The sequence below is a fragment of the Musca autumnalis genome, unplaced genomic scaffold (genome assembly GCF_047663935.1).
Source record: "Musca autumnalis isolate F117 unplaced genomic scaffold, ASM4766393v1 scaffold_2, whole genome shotgun sequence".
In the NCBI taxonomy this organism is placed as follows: domain Eukaryota; kingdom Metazoa; phylum Arthropoda; class Insecta; order Diptera; family Muscidae; genus Musca; species Musca autumnalis.
Window position 1 is genome coordinate 89,345,482 of NW_027411755.1, and position 15,878 is coordinate 89,361,359.

A 15,878-nucleotide genomic window follows, 5' to 3' on the forward strand; every position below is an offset into this window, starting at 1 on the left:
AAAAAGTAAACTTTTATAGTCCGATTGAATATCCACTTCTACTATGCAATAACCAAGAAAACTTCTTCCTTAATCACCACAGTCCATACTCTAACTCTTGGATGAATACATTGGACCAAATTGAGTGTTCACAGTTATGGTGGCTGCACATCACTAAACCTTATTGCCGAATTACATTTCTAAAATGGGGATGTTTTACAATTTGGGAAATGTACAATCCTTTTAATTATCAAAAATATTAAACTTGATACGATGTCACAACAGCAGATTTTAGTAAATACCCAAACTCAACGTGTGGATAACAAAAATAAACATAAATTGAGTAATATAAATTGTATTTTATTTTCTAATCATGTGTTTCAATTGGTTTCTTTTATCAACCATTCCATACAATGAGATATATGTATATATTTTAAAAGACTTTGTTAAAGAATCGATCGTTTTGTTTATTTTAAAGAAGCAGGGGCTGTGTTTCTATAAAAACATTTTTGGGCGACGTACGATGTATTACATTTTCACTGATGTATTTCATGTGTTCCATTATTAATTCAAGCTTTTTACGAGTTCTCTTTTATTGATGTTTCTTCTCAAAGCACATGTTATTTTTTGTTTATTATAATATGCATATTATACTCGATACATTTTGTTATGTTATTATATTTTGGATTTCAGTTATATGTATGTAGCCATTTTGATTCCCCCAGTTAACTGCCAAATGGTTTTGATGTTATTATAATGCTGTAATATAACGTATCTAGAACTTTACTGATCCTCATCGCCCAATTCGTGTTTAATCTTGGAGAAATCGAAATCTTCGCCTGTACCTCGCTTGAAAATGTCCAAAACATCGAGGCAAGTTGTTTCAAAGTGTGTAGTAGCATCGTAGGATTCTGAGATGAAAATTTGAGAATCGCAACCGTTGTCAATAGGTTCAAAATAATCGGAGATCGAGATAAATTTTTGTGCAATTGGTTCTAACAGGTCTAAACCTGGTTTAATTTCATTTTCTGGTTGGTCGGTTTCTACGGTTGTAGATACCATGCCGACAAACCAGCCCTTGGCAGCCACTTGATGTGCATGGCTAACCAAAGAAACATAAATATCCGACTTGCGGCCAACTTGTTTTTGTGGAATGATAATTTGTGTAGAAAGAGCATCTTTAGTATTACCAATTGGATGATCCAACAAACAGATGCAACGTATTACTTGACCCTTCTTTCGTACCTACAAAAATTAAAAAACGACAATATTAGAAACAAACTGTGCAAAACATATATAAGTAACATCAATTCGTACCTTATCTGGCACATAGCTTGGATCGCAATAGACCTGTTTGCATTTAGCTACTTCATCTCCCGAACGGACTCCAACCACTTTACCGCCTTCACCCAAGACAATTTCGTCAATAGGTTTGTCCAACATATATGTACCACCATAAATAGCCGACAAACGAGCAAAGCCCTGTGGCAATTCACCCAAACCATACATGGGATAAAGATATGGAGATTTTCCATATCTGGCCAACGAATCTGAATACAATTTTATGCGCTGAATGGTCTTAACGGCAGGCTCATTCAAGTATTCATCATCGCGGAATAATGCCAAGGCATGGCCAGTAAAATCTTGTGTATTCTTATCCAAGCCAAATTTGTCGTATAACGCTTGCATGTTCGATTTAACTGGATCAAAATCTTTCCAGGTTTTTGGATCATCTTCCTTAAAATCTTGAACATAAATTAAGAAGTTGCGGAAACGTCTCTTTTCAAACATTCCTGGAATAGAAAAAAAAAAAAATATGGTGAAACACACGTATTGAATTATTAATAATACAATTGATATAGATACATATCTATAAGGCATTTTAAATAGAATATAAATAAATAAACCTTTCCAAAAACCACTAACAATACAATAGTAGAAGATACTTGCCGAAATTTAAGTTATTATCTATACTTATAAAGGAGTTGAGTAATGATGACTGACTGAAAAAAAAAATAAAAAAATCTAGAATCTTGAAATTTTGGGTGAGGGTCATCACTCTTGGTCCGAAGGTGTCAGATAAGGCTGGATTTTTGGAAATTCGAACTAGAACGGTACGAAAAGTACTAAAAGGTACTAAATATGGTACCCTTTGTATTAGGCAGACGCGAAGAACTAGAATTCTGAAATTTGGAATGAGGGTCACTGATGGAGAGCTGTTGGGATCTTCCTTGAGGTGGAAGATCAGTGACCTGGAATAACCTTTAGTCGTGCACAGCTTCCTGTAAGTCCAGGCAATGTACTTGGAAGCATAGATAATCGTCTCAATTTCAAACAACACATATCTATAATTACAAATAAAGCTTATAAAAACTTGGGATTTATCAAGAGATGGAGTAAAGAATTCACAGACCCGTTGGTAACAAAACAACTGTATATATCATTTGTTCGCTCCAAGTTAGAGTATGGTTCTATTATATGGGATCCAGTCTATTCTATCCAAACAAAAGCTATCGAATCAGTTCAAAAACAATTCCTTTTATTTTGTCTTAGGGACCATGGCTGGAACATTCAAACCTTACCGTCGTACAAATACAGGTTAAATTTAATAAAATTACCTACACTAAAAAGTCGTCGAACAATGCTAAATGTTACATTTATTTTAAACGTTATTCAAGGAAAACTATTTTCTGATTATATTCTCCAAAACCTTTATTTAAACGTTCCATTCAGGCAAACACGCAACTATCAACTATTACAAGTACCTTATTATAGGTCAAATTATGCAAATAATGACCCACTACGCCGTCTACTCTTGGAATTTAACAAATTTAGTAACATGATTGATGTATCTGAAAGTCGAGAATCGGTAAAGAGAAAAATTATACTTTCCCTAAACAGTTAATCTATTTATATAAAACACTGTACATATGTATTATAATATATTTTAGTCTGTAAGGATTATATGAATCTATAGACTTAATAATAATAAAAAAAAAAAAAAAAAAAAAAAAATAATGTACATTAGAAGTACGTTGCCTAGACAAAAAGATAGAAGCGCACTTAAGCCCCCACATCGCTTTAAGAGGCTAAAATCTTGAAATTTGGAATGAAAATCAAGGTCTAGAAGATGGGTTGATATAAGGATGTGGTTTTGGAAATGTGTACGTATTATTCGTAAATGGTACTAAATTTGGTACAATTTGAATTTAGGCGAACCGATAAGGTTGGAATTCTGAAATTTGGAATTACTATTACTGTTGGTGTGTAGGTTTGAGATATGGAGGTAGTTTTCGAAATTTGTACATATGGGTACGAAAAGTATTAAATAGAACCAAATAAGGTACAATTTGGAAGCGGGCGAACGGACAAAGCTGGAATTTTGAAATTTAGAATTCGGATTACTGTCGGAGTGTAGGACAGAGATATTTTGGAAATTCGTACTTTTGGGTACGAAAGGTACTCAATGGTACCAAATTTGGTACAATTTGGATTTGCGTGATCGGATATATCTGGAATCCTGAAATTCGGAATTAAGTTTGTTGTTTGAACATAGCACTCACTTAGTTTTGAAAATTTGTACTTATGGGTACGAAAAGTACTAAATGGTACCAAATCTGGTACAATTTGGATTTGGGTGAATGGATATAGCTAGAATCCCGAGATTTGGAGTAAGTAGTACTGATGGAGTGTAGGTTTGATGAATTTTTGGAAATTTTTAGTTATGTGTACGAAAAGTACTAAATGGTACTAAATTTGGTACAATTTGAATTTCAGTGATCGGATACATTTGGAATCCTTAAATTGTTGGAGTTGGAGTGTTGATAGAGGTAGGTTTGGAAATTCGTATTTTTGGATACGAAAAGTACTAAATGGTACCAAATTTGGTAGAATTTGGATTTGGGTGAACGGATAGAGCTGGAATCCTGAAATGTGGAATTGATATTAGTGTTGGAGTGTGGGGCTGTGGGTTCCTCGAAAATGCACCTAAATGCATCAGAAATAAAAATTATACCTGCTTGTTTTTTTAGCTGCGTTAAAAATGCGCGTTTGTGACGTTTTTAAGTACATAGCTTCGCATTTTTTAAGTATTGCGGCGTTGAAATACAATACTTATCCCTTTCCGACCGTATACGCACAATTGTGCGGGTAAGATTAAATCAGTATAATTTCATCAATATTTGACATTATGTGATGAGATCGGCATAAAAACATAGTGTATGCCCTTTTTTCATTAGTCTTTTAAAGATCCGTCATTAAATTTTGTCTTTTCATATTAATTTCGTTGTTCAAGAAGTTTACTTTTTGAAGTTGCAAAAATCAGTCGAAAGGGTAAGTTTGGATATTAATTACAAATTATTTAAATTGAGAAATCTTGTATCAAATAATTATCGTCAGTAAAAATAAATAGTAAATATCGTGTGTAAAGTGTTAACTTCGAAATTTTTTGTGATTTTTTATATTTTTACGTCAAAACTATTTAAGGTACCACAATTGTGCGTGTTCGGACTAGATTATAAAAATATTTTTACTTTTTTGTTCTTGTTCTCAAGAAGATTAACTGAAGACGGAATCTTAGATCAGCTTTTAGATCAAGGTTTGGAACACTTTAGCGGTGATGATAAGTGCGTAGATGCAACTTGGGATTTACCCATAGCTGCAAACGATTTATCGGACCAGGAAAGCGTCAATAAAGAAGAGTCGAATGTTCTACCAGAGACAATAGGAAATGTAAGTCAACCAGAGCTCCGAATACTCGCTCTAATTCGCTCGAATTCCACTCGCGAGTGAAACTCTTCTTGAATCCAAGCAAGTTGAGGGGGGCAAATTGCCTCTTTCCCACCCAAACAAAAAATTACCCCATCCTCAAATAAATTTGCCCCACGTCCACCAAAAAAATTGCACCCAAAAAAACTTACAGACTCCTCCCAAATTTTCACTCACGAGTAAATCTGACAATAGTCGTGATATTTCTGAGAAAAAGTCAATTTGAGACTCAGTTGGAAAATTTGTGCGGCTGAGGAGACAATCAAATGTAGTTTGGAAATAAATCTATTACTTGAGCGTGTGGGACCTACTTGTAGAGATATTCTACGAAAATGTAATGCTAATTATTTAATAGATGAGCAAATGATACCAGTTACTGGTCGGTGCCCCGTTAGATAAAGCCTTCCATATAAGCCTAGAGGAGTAGAATTAAAAAACGAAGTTTTAACAACTTCTGAGGGGCTCGTCCTTCATTTTAAAATTTTACAGGGCTAAACTTCAACAGTTTCAAATATAAATTTAGTCTTAGGATCAGGATTTGTTTTTCGTTGTTAATTTTTAAACACTTCCTGAAACTCCCTTATTTCACGACAATACCACTACTACAAGATCAGTTGAATCGTGAAATCTTTTTTACTTGTACAATGAAGAAGAACATAATAAAAATGTACACGAATGAAAAGCACATGAAGAGGGGTGATGTGAAAAATTCTGTCATAGTGAATAAAATATTGTCGTTGTTCAGTGGAAGGTTTCAAGTCCGTAGTTCTTGCATATTCAGCTGGGAAAAATAGAAAATGTATGTTGAAGTTCTACGGCACAGAATACAATATGGGTGACATTGATATTTGCCATCAATTAATGGAATCATACAGGTCAGCTTTTAAAACCCAAAAATTTACTTTAAAAGTATTCATCAATTTCATTGTCCTTGCTTGCTACAGTGCATGGATGCAATATCGTGATAGTTGCAAAATGAACTCCCAACTTTAGAAAGATACCCATGACTTTACTAAGGTTTAGATTGGCGTTACTAAACAACTATAGATAAATAAGAAATATTGAGTATAAATCTGAGGGTGAGGATTAAGAATGTTGCCCAAACTAACGTTCATCCGAACAGCCACGTAAAAACAAAAGACTTAACTATCCGTCAAACTCTGACCCCTTGAACATGATTTGCCGTCAGCAAGATGCTGCCGACGTGTAGGGTGGAAATCAAGAACGTGAACTTATTACTCATATAGTAAATTATATTTATGTTTAAGTAAAAAACAAATCTGTTTCTTTAAGTATTACAATGAAAAATACAAATAAATAATATTGTTTCAAAGAAATAGATTTTTTTATTTTAAAATTAAACCGGACTGCAACAATTGTGCGTATCCTGAAAAATAAGGATAAAGGGTCTTAGTGACGAAACTTATTAACTTAAAATGTTTTGTGTATACAGACCCGAAAAATTCAAAAAATCAGATAAATCGGTCACTAGGATAGGCTATAGGTCGGAAAGGGTTATGACATTCTCGGTCTATTGCAAAGCATCTGACGATACGGAATTCAGCCGTAGTTCTTAAGTTAAATACGAGACGTTACCAACAAAAAAATATAATGGCTAAGCTTAGTCTCTTAATTACAATATTAGGGGTAATGAAATAGCAAGTTCCTGGGAAAACAAGCCAGGGAGCAAACTACAGTCAGTCTAGATAACGCAAAGCCCTTAAAAGCGACGCGTATAGAGCAAAAGGCATTGACAAAAGATGCACATATATCCCTCTGGAGTAGAGTAGAGAAGGGAAAAAAAACACAGAAATCCTATGGGGGAACCCAGACGAGGACAAAACAAAGGAACTACTTTTAATTAGTAAAAGGACATCAGTAGACTGACGGGCATCCTTGCAGGACATCTGGGGCTACAAGCGCATCTGCACAACATACAGTTATGTGAAAAATAATAAGGACAGTGACATTCACTGTCTTTGGTGGGTCCTAAAATGTGTAAATTGGAAGAAATGGCGATGGAAATTTCTTTTTGAAAATGTACATGTATTGCAATAGAAACCCCGTTACGATTTGGATTTCTTTTTGTTTCGTTTTTATACAAAACAAACATTTTTCGTAAAATGCGTGATTTCTGCTGTGAAAAATAAGAAGGACAGTTTTTAGTTTTGGTGAAAATCAAATAATTTTATTTTTTTTTTGTGATTAATTCCTGTAAGTAAAAGTTTAAAATGAATTAATTTCTATTCATTAAATGTGGAAATCTGCCGATATTTGTTAAGTTTTTTTTTTGCAAATATGGGTAAAAATATGCATTGTGATCACGCTACTCTAGAAATCATTAAATGTTCACATCAATAAGGAAATTCGTATAGAAAAACTACATAAAAGCTTGGAATTTTCAAAACAATGGTGGGGGATGAAGTTAAGTGGTCTCCGAAAATGAAACTCGTGGCAGAAACCCAAATATTACACCTGTAATAATAATACGTGTTATTCGATGAGTAAAAAATATCCTTTTACCACACCTTTACCAATTAAAAAATGACTTAAATATTAATTTTGACACATCAACAATCGGAAAAACCCTCTTTGGTGACCACTTTAGACCTCACAATGTCTGGAAGGTATCATTTTAATTTATTTTAATCGAAAAATAATACCCTTCCCCACGTAGTGGTGTAGGGTGTAAAAATATGCAACAAATAATAAAGATTGCTAGAAATCACATCGCTTGGACTAAGAAAAATTGCATAAAATTCGTTGGTCTGATGAAACGAAAGTTACTTTTTTTGTTCCAATAGAGGAGTTCATCATTGTAGAAGCCCTAAAAATCAATAATATAACCCAAAATATACTCTGAAGGCGGTAAAATATGGCAGAGGTAAGTAACATCATTGTGCGGGGCTCATTTTCTTACTAAAAAGATTTCTTACATTGAAATAATGATTACATTGAAATAATGAAAAAATATAATGATACCGTGCTGAAGAGGATATGCCACTCAAATGAATCTTCCAGCCGGATAATGACCCAAAGGTTACGGCAACACGAAGAAAGGGGTTCCAGGCCAATTAAGTAAAGTTGCTAGTATGGACAGCACAATCCCTTAATTTGATTGATTGAAAATCGATTCGATTGAAAACTTGTAGAATAAAGTTAAAATATCGATCAGGGAAAAGTGTCCATCGACGGGCTTTGGCGTGGGAAGCGATACCGGTACAGGAGTGCCAAGATTTGGTTGACTCAATGCCCATGCGATGTGCTGCCGTTTTAGAAAACAAAGGATCGTCTACAAATTACTAATTAAACTGAAGCGCATGATCTATTAAAATTTAGTAAAAACCTGCATTAATTTCTTTCAAATTTGGTCCTTATTAAAATATGTCATGAAGTGTCCTTATTTTTTTCACACACCAATCTACACCAATTCGCATAAAATATAAAAGTTAAATAAAATATGATTACAAACAATCAAAATGCTTTTATAAACCTTTTCTTAACATGTTTAGAAAACAATAAATTTTATAAACTAGAGACATTTTCGCTTTTTTAATCAGTTTTCAACGTAGTCTTGGTTATGGATTAAAGTGTCCTTATTATTTTTCACACAACTGTAGGTTGTGCAGAAAGCAGTGCCTGCAGAGCATGAGAAGAGGACGACGAAACGTTGGAACGCTTCCTCTGTCATTGCCAGGTCTTCATAAACCTGAAAACCCAGCTACTAGGGAGCGAAATACAAGGACTCGACCAAATTAGGACATTCGAGCTCAAAAAGTTAAGAGACTATGTCAATAGGACAGAAATCCTAGACTAACGTCAATAAAATAATCAGGAATTTAACTTCTGAATTCTTATATGTACTTTAATTACAACCTCATCCTAACCTCAAATTAGAGCGCACAACAGAACTCCGTATGGCTTAAGTGTATGTCCACATGGACATGTGATGATCCTGCATCACCCCTCTTTTCAACCTAACCTTATTACAATATTGCAAATACAGTATTACAATAACTTTTAGTATAATTTTTCGAAAAACCTGGCCAAAAATCAAAATAGAAATTGTATCAATTTACACTAAATAGGGTCAAAGATTGTTTATATTGCAACACTATTTTAGTTTCTTGGTTTTTTTGGCAAAATTGATAACGATATTTCCTTGGTATGTAATGCAAATACAGATTTCATTTCTTTGGTGACTTATTTATAGTGAAATTTAGTGGATAACATTTTTGTCTTTGATGCCATTTTTTAAAATGATGTTTTTTATGACAACTTTGCCAAAAATCACTTCACTTAAAAAAAAAAACGACGATCATAAAGCTCAACTCCAACGAGAAATTAATTAAAAAACATATAACGCTTTTATGATCACACAGCATTATAAGAATGTAGCTCAGAGTTGGGATTATGAAGTCAGCCTTCCTCTTGGGCAAGTATTAACCATTTTTTACACATTATGGCAACCGCATTTATATATCTTGAGAGTAAATGACGTCATCCGTCTAATGTAGTACACACATAAGTATAAACATACGACAATGTTACCAAAAATATAATATAAATTTAAAAGTGAAAAATAATAATACAAATGAAGAATGCGCAGTATTGCTTACTTACAGCACAGACTAACGAACATTTAGTTCAATGCCCTGTATAAAGACAAAGTGTGCTGTGTTGCTAATAAAATGGTAAAGACATAGCAAGTACACACAAAGAATGTACCCATACGAATAGGATTGAAATGTGAATTACTAACAGTTTGCTTTCACTAGATAATTTCCAAAATACTATTTTCATCGTCACATTTTTAATGTATTATGAGCTTAGGTATTTATCAAAAACTTATTTCTATTAACATGTATAGTCGATTCAGCAATTACGTTTGGCTGGAAGGCAAACATATGGACATCAAACGACCATATTACACATAAGGCGTCTTTTGTATAAAAAAACCAATCGGCCAGGTGCAAAAGCGACAGCTTTTAAACCAACTAAAATGTACATATTAAACAAAAAACTCCTTATGTCCATATTAACATTAGGCAATTTTCCTTGAGGCAATTGTCAGTTTGTGGGTGAGAGAGGGTGTTGAGAGGCAAAGGGTTACCATATGCCTCACCTCTCTCTTCAACAAACGGACAATTGCCGCCAGGAAAATTGCCTAATGTAAATATGGACTAAGCATTTCTTCGGTTTCGATTTCAATAAGAATTTATTATTGAGTTAAAAACAAAATTTTATTTTTTGATTATTCAGAAAATGCTACAGAATGTACGCCCAAAATTCGGAATGAGACTAAGATAGCAGTAAGCCGACTGAAAAATAATAATGTAGCAGGAGCCGATGTTGCTTATGACCGTATGTGATGCGCTGAGGAAGCAAACTCAGTTGAGATTGAATTTACTGGAGACTTTTTATAATTCGTGTTGATGTAATGAAGCTCTTAGTATTCTTGCTTTACACAAATAATAAATTCTTTTTATTTATTTTCAATTTCAATTCAATGCATCCTAGCAACATGCTGAAGAAGCATAATGACGCAGTCTACCCTAAAGTATTAGGATCTAATATGGACTGTATCCTTTGGGGGTCACGCTCTTGTAAAAAGAATTAGCGAAAATTCATAATTTGATGTCATTACAGATCACAATATATGAATTACCTGCATCTTTGGAGGTAAACAATTTATTTTTTTTAAAGGTCTACCCTGTAATTTTTTTTCAGTTGATACAATTTTTTGGCGATCGTCCCACATTTATGGTAAAATCTATAAAAAAAACTTAACCAGTTCATTATTGTGGCTAAAAATCGAATTCTACAAATATTTATGTTGATCGGTCAACGATAACCGAACCCTTGACCGATCTTTATTTCCAGTACTTTGTATGGGGACCAATAGCGATTTGTCAGGAAATCCTTTTACCACAATTATTTTCCAATCGATTAAACATTTTTACCAGTATATAGTTGTGGTTGTTCATTAGTTGGACAAATATGTATGATGTTGAGTGAGGGTCTTTACATATTTGACTATGCCGTCAGTTTTCTTGCTGAAGTCCATATGTTCAGAGCTATGAACCCGTAAGTATACCTTTTTTGTATCCTCTTCTCTATGGTGTCCAATATGAATATCACAGAAAAGCCCTCGAAAACCAGATTACAAAAATATATGTTTTACTGCAGAAGTCCATAAAAACTAATAGTTTTAAATAGAGATTTAAAAACGTAGCTGATGGTTGGACAATATATTTATTGGATACAAGTTGCTGAGCAATAAGCTCATATATATAATATACATGGAAGGAAGTCCATACATCCGGAGATATGGGCTTCCAAAACTTCTCCTGCTTATAAGGCCGACTACTTAAAAGAAATTTGCTAGACAATTTTGTTCCCGTAAACGAGATTGTACATAGGAGAAAGTCTTAAATTCCTGGCCGAAAGCTGGCTATTTGGAGAAAATTTTAAAATTTAAAAGAAAATTTTGCCTTATCTTAGCGTTTAAACTCAACTTACACCAAAGGACGTCCACCCAAAAAATATATGTGTTTAATAGAAGCACTTCCGCAATAAAAATTTTATTAAATAAATAACTTAAACTGAAATAACTTAAACTGAAGTTGTCGAAATTTAAGACGTTCTCCACAGATTCCAAATCTGGCGAATAATTAACATATCTTTTGCATAAGTGTACACTTAAACTATAACCACAAATATGGTTTAAGGCTTTCTCCTGAAATTTCTGGGAGAAATTGTATATAGTAAAAAACAAATTTCCTTTACAATTCCATTTGTAAAAATTAAAAAATATTTTTGCGAGCACATCTACGATTTTTGGTATAGAGGTTATAGAAAAAAATTCTGGTTTCAAATCTGCTCACGATCACAAAATTGGCCGTTGCGCGAAAATTTAATCTCAGTTTTCATGCCCTTATAAAGAACAAATATTTTAAAATTTCTTATTTGTTGTATTGAGAAAATGTATGCATATATCAGTAACAGCATTTAATATCCATATGCACCATAATTTCTAAAATTTGTTTTTATTTCAGCGGAAAATAAAAAAAAATAAAAAATAAATGTGGGAACAAATCTGAATTATACTACCTCAGAGTCCGCATAAGCCTCTAAAAGGTTAATTAAAAATATCTACAGATTCTAGACAATGCATAGAAAAGTATGAAACCGAATTTGTAGAGATTGGGTATATAAGTTGCATACTATAGCAACAACAAAAGAGAAAAAACTTATTGTTCAAATATAATTCCAAATATATATTTTTGGTTCGATTAGAAAAATTAAAAAAAAATATTTGGGAGTTCTCCAACAAATTCGCTAAAATCCCATACAATAATTAATGTACACTGCTAAAACTTCATCAAGAAATATAGTTTACCATCGCGAAAGCTTAAAGGCGTACTGTGATAACTTATAAGTAGTATAGGAAATTAAGCGTAATATTGAAATTACAATCATTCAAAAAATATGACAATTAAAAAGCATATTATTCGGAATTAGTTAAAGTCGGTTGATGTACATCCGATTTTGGATACAGCGAATCAATCTCTTTCAATATCTGTGCATATTTCGATGTTTCACTCAGCGGCCATTGCCAAAAACTTAAAAGTGGGTAAAAGTCGCGCAGTATGCATACGATTTTGATGCGCAACCGGTTTTATTAGTGCCCAGCAAAAATTTTTAAATAGATTCTTGTAAATTTTAAACGCAAAAAATAGATTTTTTTACGGAAATTCACGCATCAAATTTTAGCCTTTAGACTCTAATTACTAGGAAACTGTAAGGAGCACACTCATGAGATATAAATTAAACAATGTAAAATCGTGATCCTATTATGAGTTTGAAATATCTTGCTGCGCGTCCGGATTATTAAAAAATTCAAAAAACCCAAAAATTCCGGCTTCAAAATGTCAGCACCAATTTTAGATGGATGCAGTGGTTATATCGAAAAATCATATACTAGTATCATCATGTTGCCCATGAAGTATTCTGTGAATATTTCTTGGTGCATAGGTCTATAAAATGTAAGGTTAAGCCAGAAATCGGAAGCGAACATAAAAAATTGTTGGCTTCAACCCATTTTTACCAATTTTTCTACATTGATGCCAACACAGTTTCCACTTAAATTATTTTTAATGGTGGACATTATGGGATCCCTCTTAAAACACTTCATTTTAAAGAATTTCAGTCATACTATATAGAATATATAACAGTTCGCGAATTCTGATAGGATGAAACTCGGATTCATCGATTGTAACCAAAAATGTTGGTTTTTACCATATACCTATCATTGGAACCAGAACAAAACACGTAAGTTGAAAGAGATGCCAACTGGTACGTCGTCGTTTTAGTATAAACCTCGCATAAGGGAAAGTTCAGAACTTTAGAGGACACCTCGATTCATATAAGATGTTTTGCGATGCCTTTGGAAAGTCCATTTTGATTTCGACTTCAAGAATAAACATTCTTTCGCTGTATTAAAAAAACATACATTCGAAGGGTTTCACATGACATTATACCATCACATAATATGATGGTAAAATTCATCATCATATTTCAATTTTTTCAATTTCAATTTAAATTTATTTACATTCAATACAAAGGAAGCCATTTAAGGCTAATTATACATGTATTGGAAGATTAACTTAATGTAGTGCTAAACTATGATATTAAAAAAAAAAAAAAAAAAAAAAAAAAAAAAACAGGCATAAGTTGAATATACGGAATGTATTCGGATCGATGATAAAAAATATTTCTATTTAAAGGGAAATTTTGTTCGCGTTACCCGAGATTTGTTCCTGTCCATAGGAGAAAGTCTTAAATCCCCGGCCGAAGACCGGATATATATAAAAAATTTCGATTCAAACAAACTTATCGTCAAAACCAACGGATTTTTTGAAATTTCGGAGCCTATATCTCGGGAAGTATGGACTTCCTGCCCATGATATATACGTATATTGGCCTGATCAGCACTGCAAGCCCTACATGTGGTAAAAATTTCAGATCGATCCGATTCCAATCCAAACAGTCAAGCTGCTCTAAAAAACATTGTTGGGCATAAATAGAATACTCTACCAGCTGGCGGAAAAATCTGATATTTTTACCACAGGTAGATCTTTACGTCCTGATTACAAAAATGTAAAGTTTGTTGGGGGGAAATCCATACATCCCGAGATATGGGCCCCTGAAGTTCCGAAAATTCCCTTGTTAAAGCAAGAAAAAAATTTAAATTAAAAAAAAAATGTTGTTTTCGTGCCCTAAATTGGCTCCTGTCCATAGGAGAAAAAACTTACAATTTAAAAAAAAAGTCAGATTTTTTCCGTCAGCTGGTAGAGTATTCAATTTGTTCCCATTGTCCATTGTTGGGACCAAACAATAAAATGCATACATTTTGAAGATCAGCTGATTTTTTGTAATTTTTAATGGATGTCGTTTGCAATATTTTGCCTAAAGAGAGAGAGAGAGATAAAGAGAGAGCATAATGCTTTCTCAAAAAAATTACTGTGAAAATAAACGAAAATATTTTTAACATTTTACTAAACTGTGCTTGAATAATTGTCCAATAAATGGTCTATGATATTGATATTTAAAAAATATATGTATATTATTTTGATTTAATTACGAAGTAAAAAATGTTCCCAATAATGAAAAAAGAAAAATAGGATGTGCGCAATAAAAGATGTCATTGCTACTTCAGTCCTCGTTCGGGTGTTTGTATACGTAAAAATGTAAAAGTACATTTCATTTCCATCTGTTTCTGGAACAAATTTGCGATAACAAAGCATTGTATTTGTCAAGTAAAAAAAAGAAATATGGCTTAATCACGGAAATATGGAATACGCTTTTATCCATTTGTTTTTTTTTTTTTTTGATATTCCGTAGTGGAAAGACAATACGATCTTAACAAATGTAAAAGAAATCTTTTCATCGTAAAACACAACAACGGACGAAAAAGAACTAAAAGAAAGATTGCAATAATTGTTATAACATTCACATACAAACGCCTGATTTCGCGCACAGTCATCTCTACGCCTTTATGTATAATTTTTCAATGTTCGTTACCGCTACTATAAAATACGTGTCAAATTTTTGTTAGTGAGAGGGGGGAGAAAATTACTGAAGAAAAAACAAGACTTCGTACATCTCATTTAATTACAAATGCATTACAATCGGCCATCCACATCAATCATTTGGATACAAATTTCATATTTTTGCGAACGAACATAAAATTACTTACCCATTAAATCAGATGCCAATGCTTCCTTTTGATCCACGGGCACCTTTGCGATTTTTCCTCCCTTGTAGACGTAACTACCCTCGATTGACTTAAATTCGAGGTAGCGGGTGACGCCCGTATGTATTAACAATTTTACCAGCTGCCCATTAGCCATTAAGAATTTTGGAATCAAGTCCACGTTCCAATCACGGCCGCGCCCATATTTATCACCGGGGACCTCGATATTAAAACGTTGGAAAAGTTCTTCCAAAGGCGTTATAGAAGCCGATTCACCACCATAGTACTTGTTTCGGTCGATATGCAATACCTTCTTTCCAGATACGGAAAGCATACCACTCAAAATGCACTCCTTCAGGCCGGTTCCCAAAACAATTGCATCGTATTCTTCATTCATTTTGTTCTTTGTTTAAAATGAACACGGAAAAGAACTTCGTTTGCAAATAGACTACTTTACTTTTTGTTAATAAAACGAAAAAGACCACCGTCCTTTCTCCGAACACTACTACTTTTGTAAACGTTCAATAAAATTTTTCTATTCATTTTTCAATTCCTGCCGTTTCGCAGATTTGATTACTCGAATAAGTATCGTAAAATCTTTGACAGTTACTGTGCAAACGTATCGTATACAAGAAAAATATTTCTTAAGATACGTTTACAGTAGAGACCGAATTACCTGTTTTATGCTTGGTTTACATTTACGAAATCCACTCGATTTCAACTGTCAAATCCATAAGTTAAACGTCAAATGAAATCCAGATGAGATTTCATTTGACGGTTGAGCTATGGAATTGGCAGTTGAAATCGAGTGGATTTCGTAAATGTAAACTTAGCATTAGGAAAAAACAAGGTATATTTAAAAATGTCGTAAGTC

General features: G+C 33.2%; 1 protein-coding gene across 1 annotated transcript; it reads right to left on the bottom strand.

Annotated features, from left to right (window-relative positions):
- Positions 1-318: 318 nt before the first annotated feature.
- Gdi (GDP dissociation inhibitor) lies at positions 319-15,605 on the bottom strand. The gene is made up of 3 exons (XM_073968174.1): positions 15,008-15,605; positions 1,297-1,772; positions 319-1,224 (listed from the first exon to the last, which is right to left on the bottom strand). Exons 1-3 carry the CDS (start codon positions 15,399-15,401, stop codon positions 763-765), a joined length of 1,332 nt encoding a protein of 443 aa, XP_073824275.1. The 5' UTR covers positions 15,402-15,605; the 3' UTR covers positions 319-762.
- Positions 15,606-15,878: the final 273 nt, after the last annotated feature.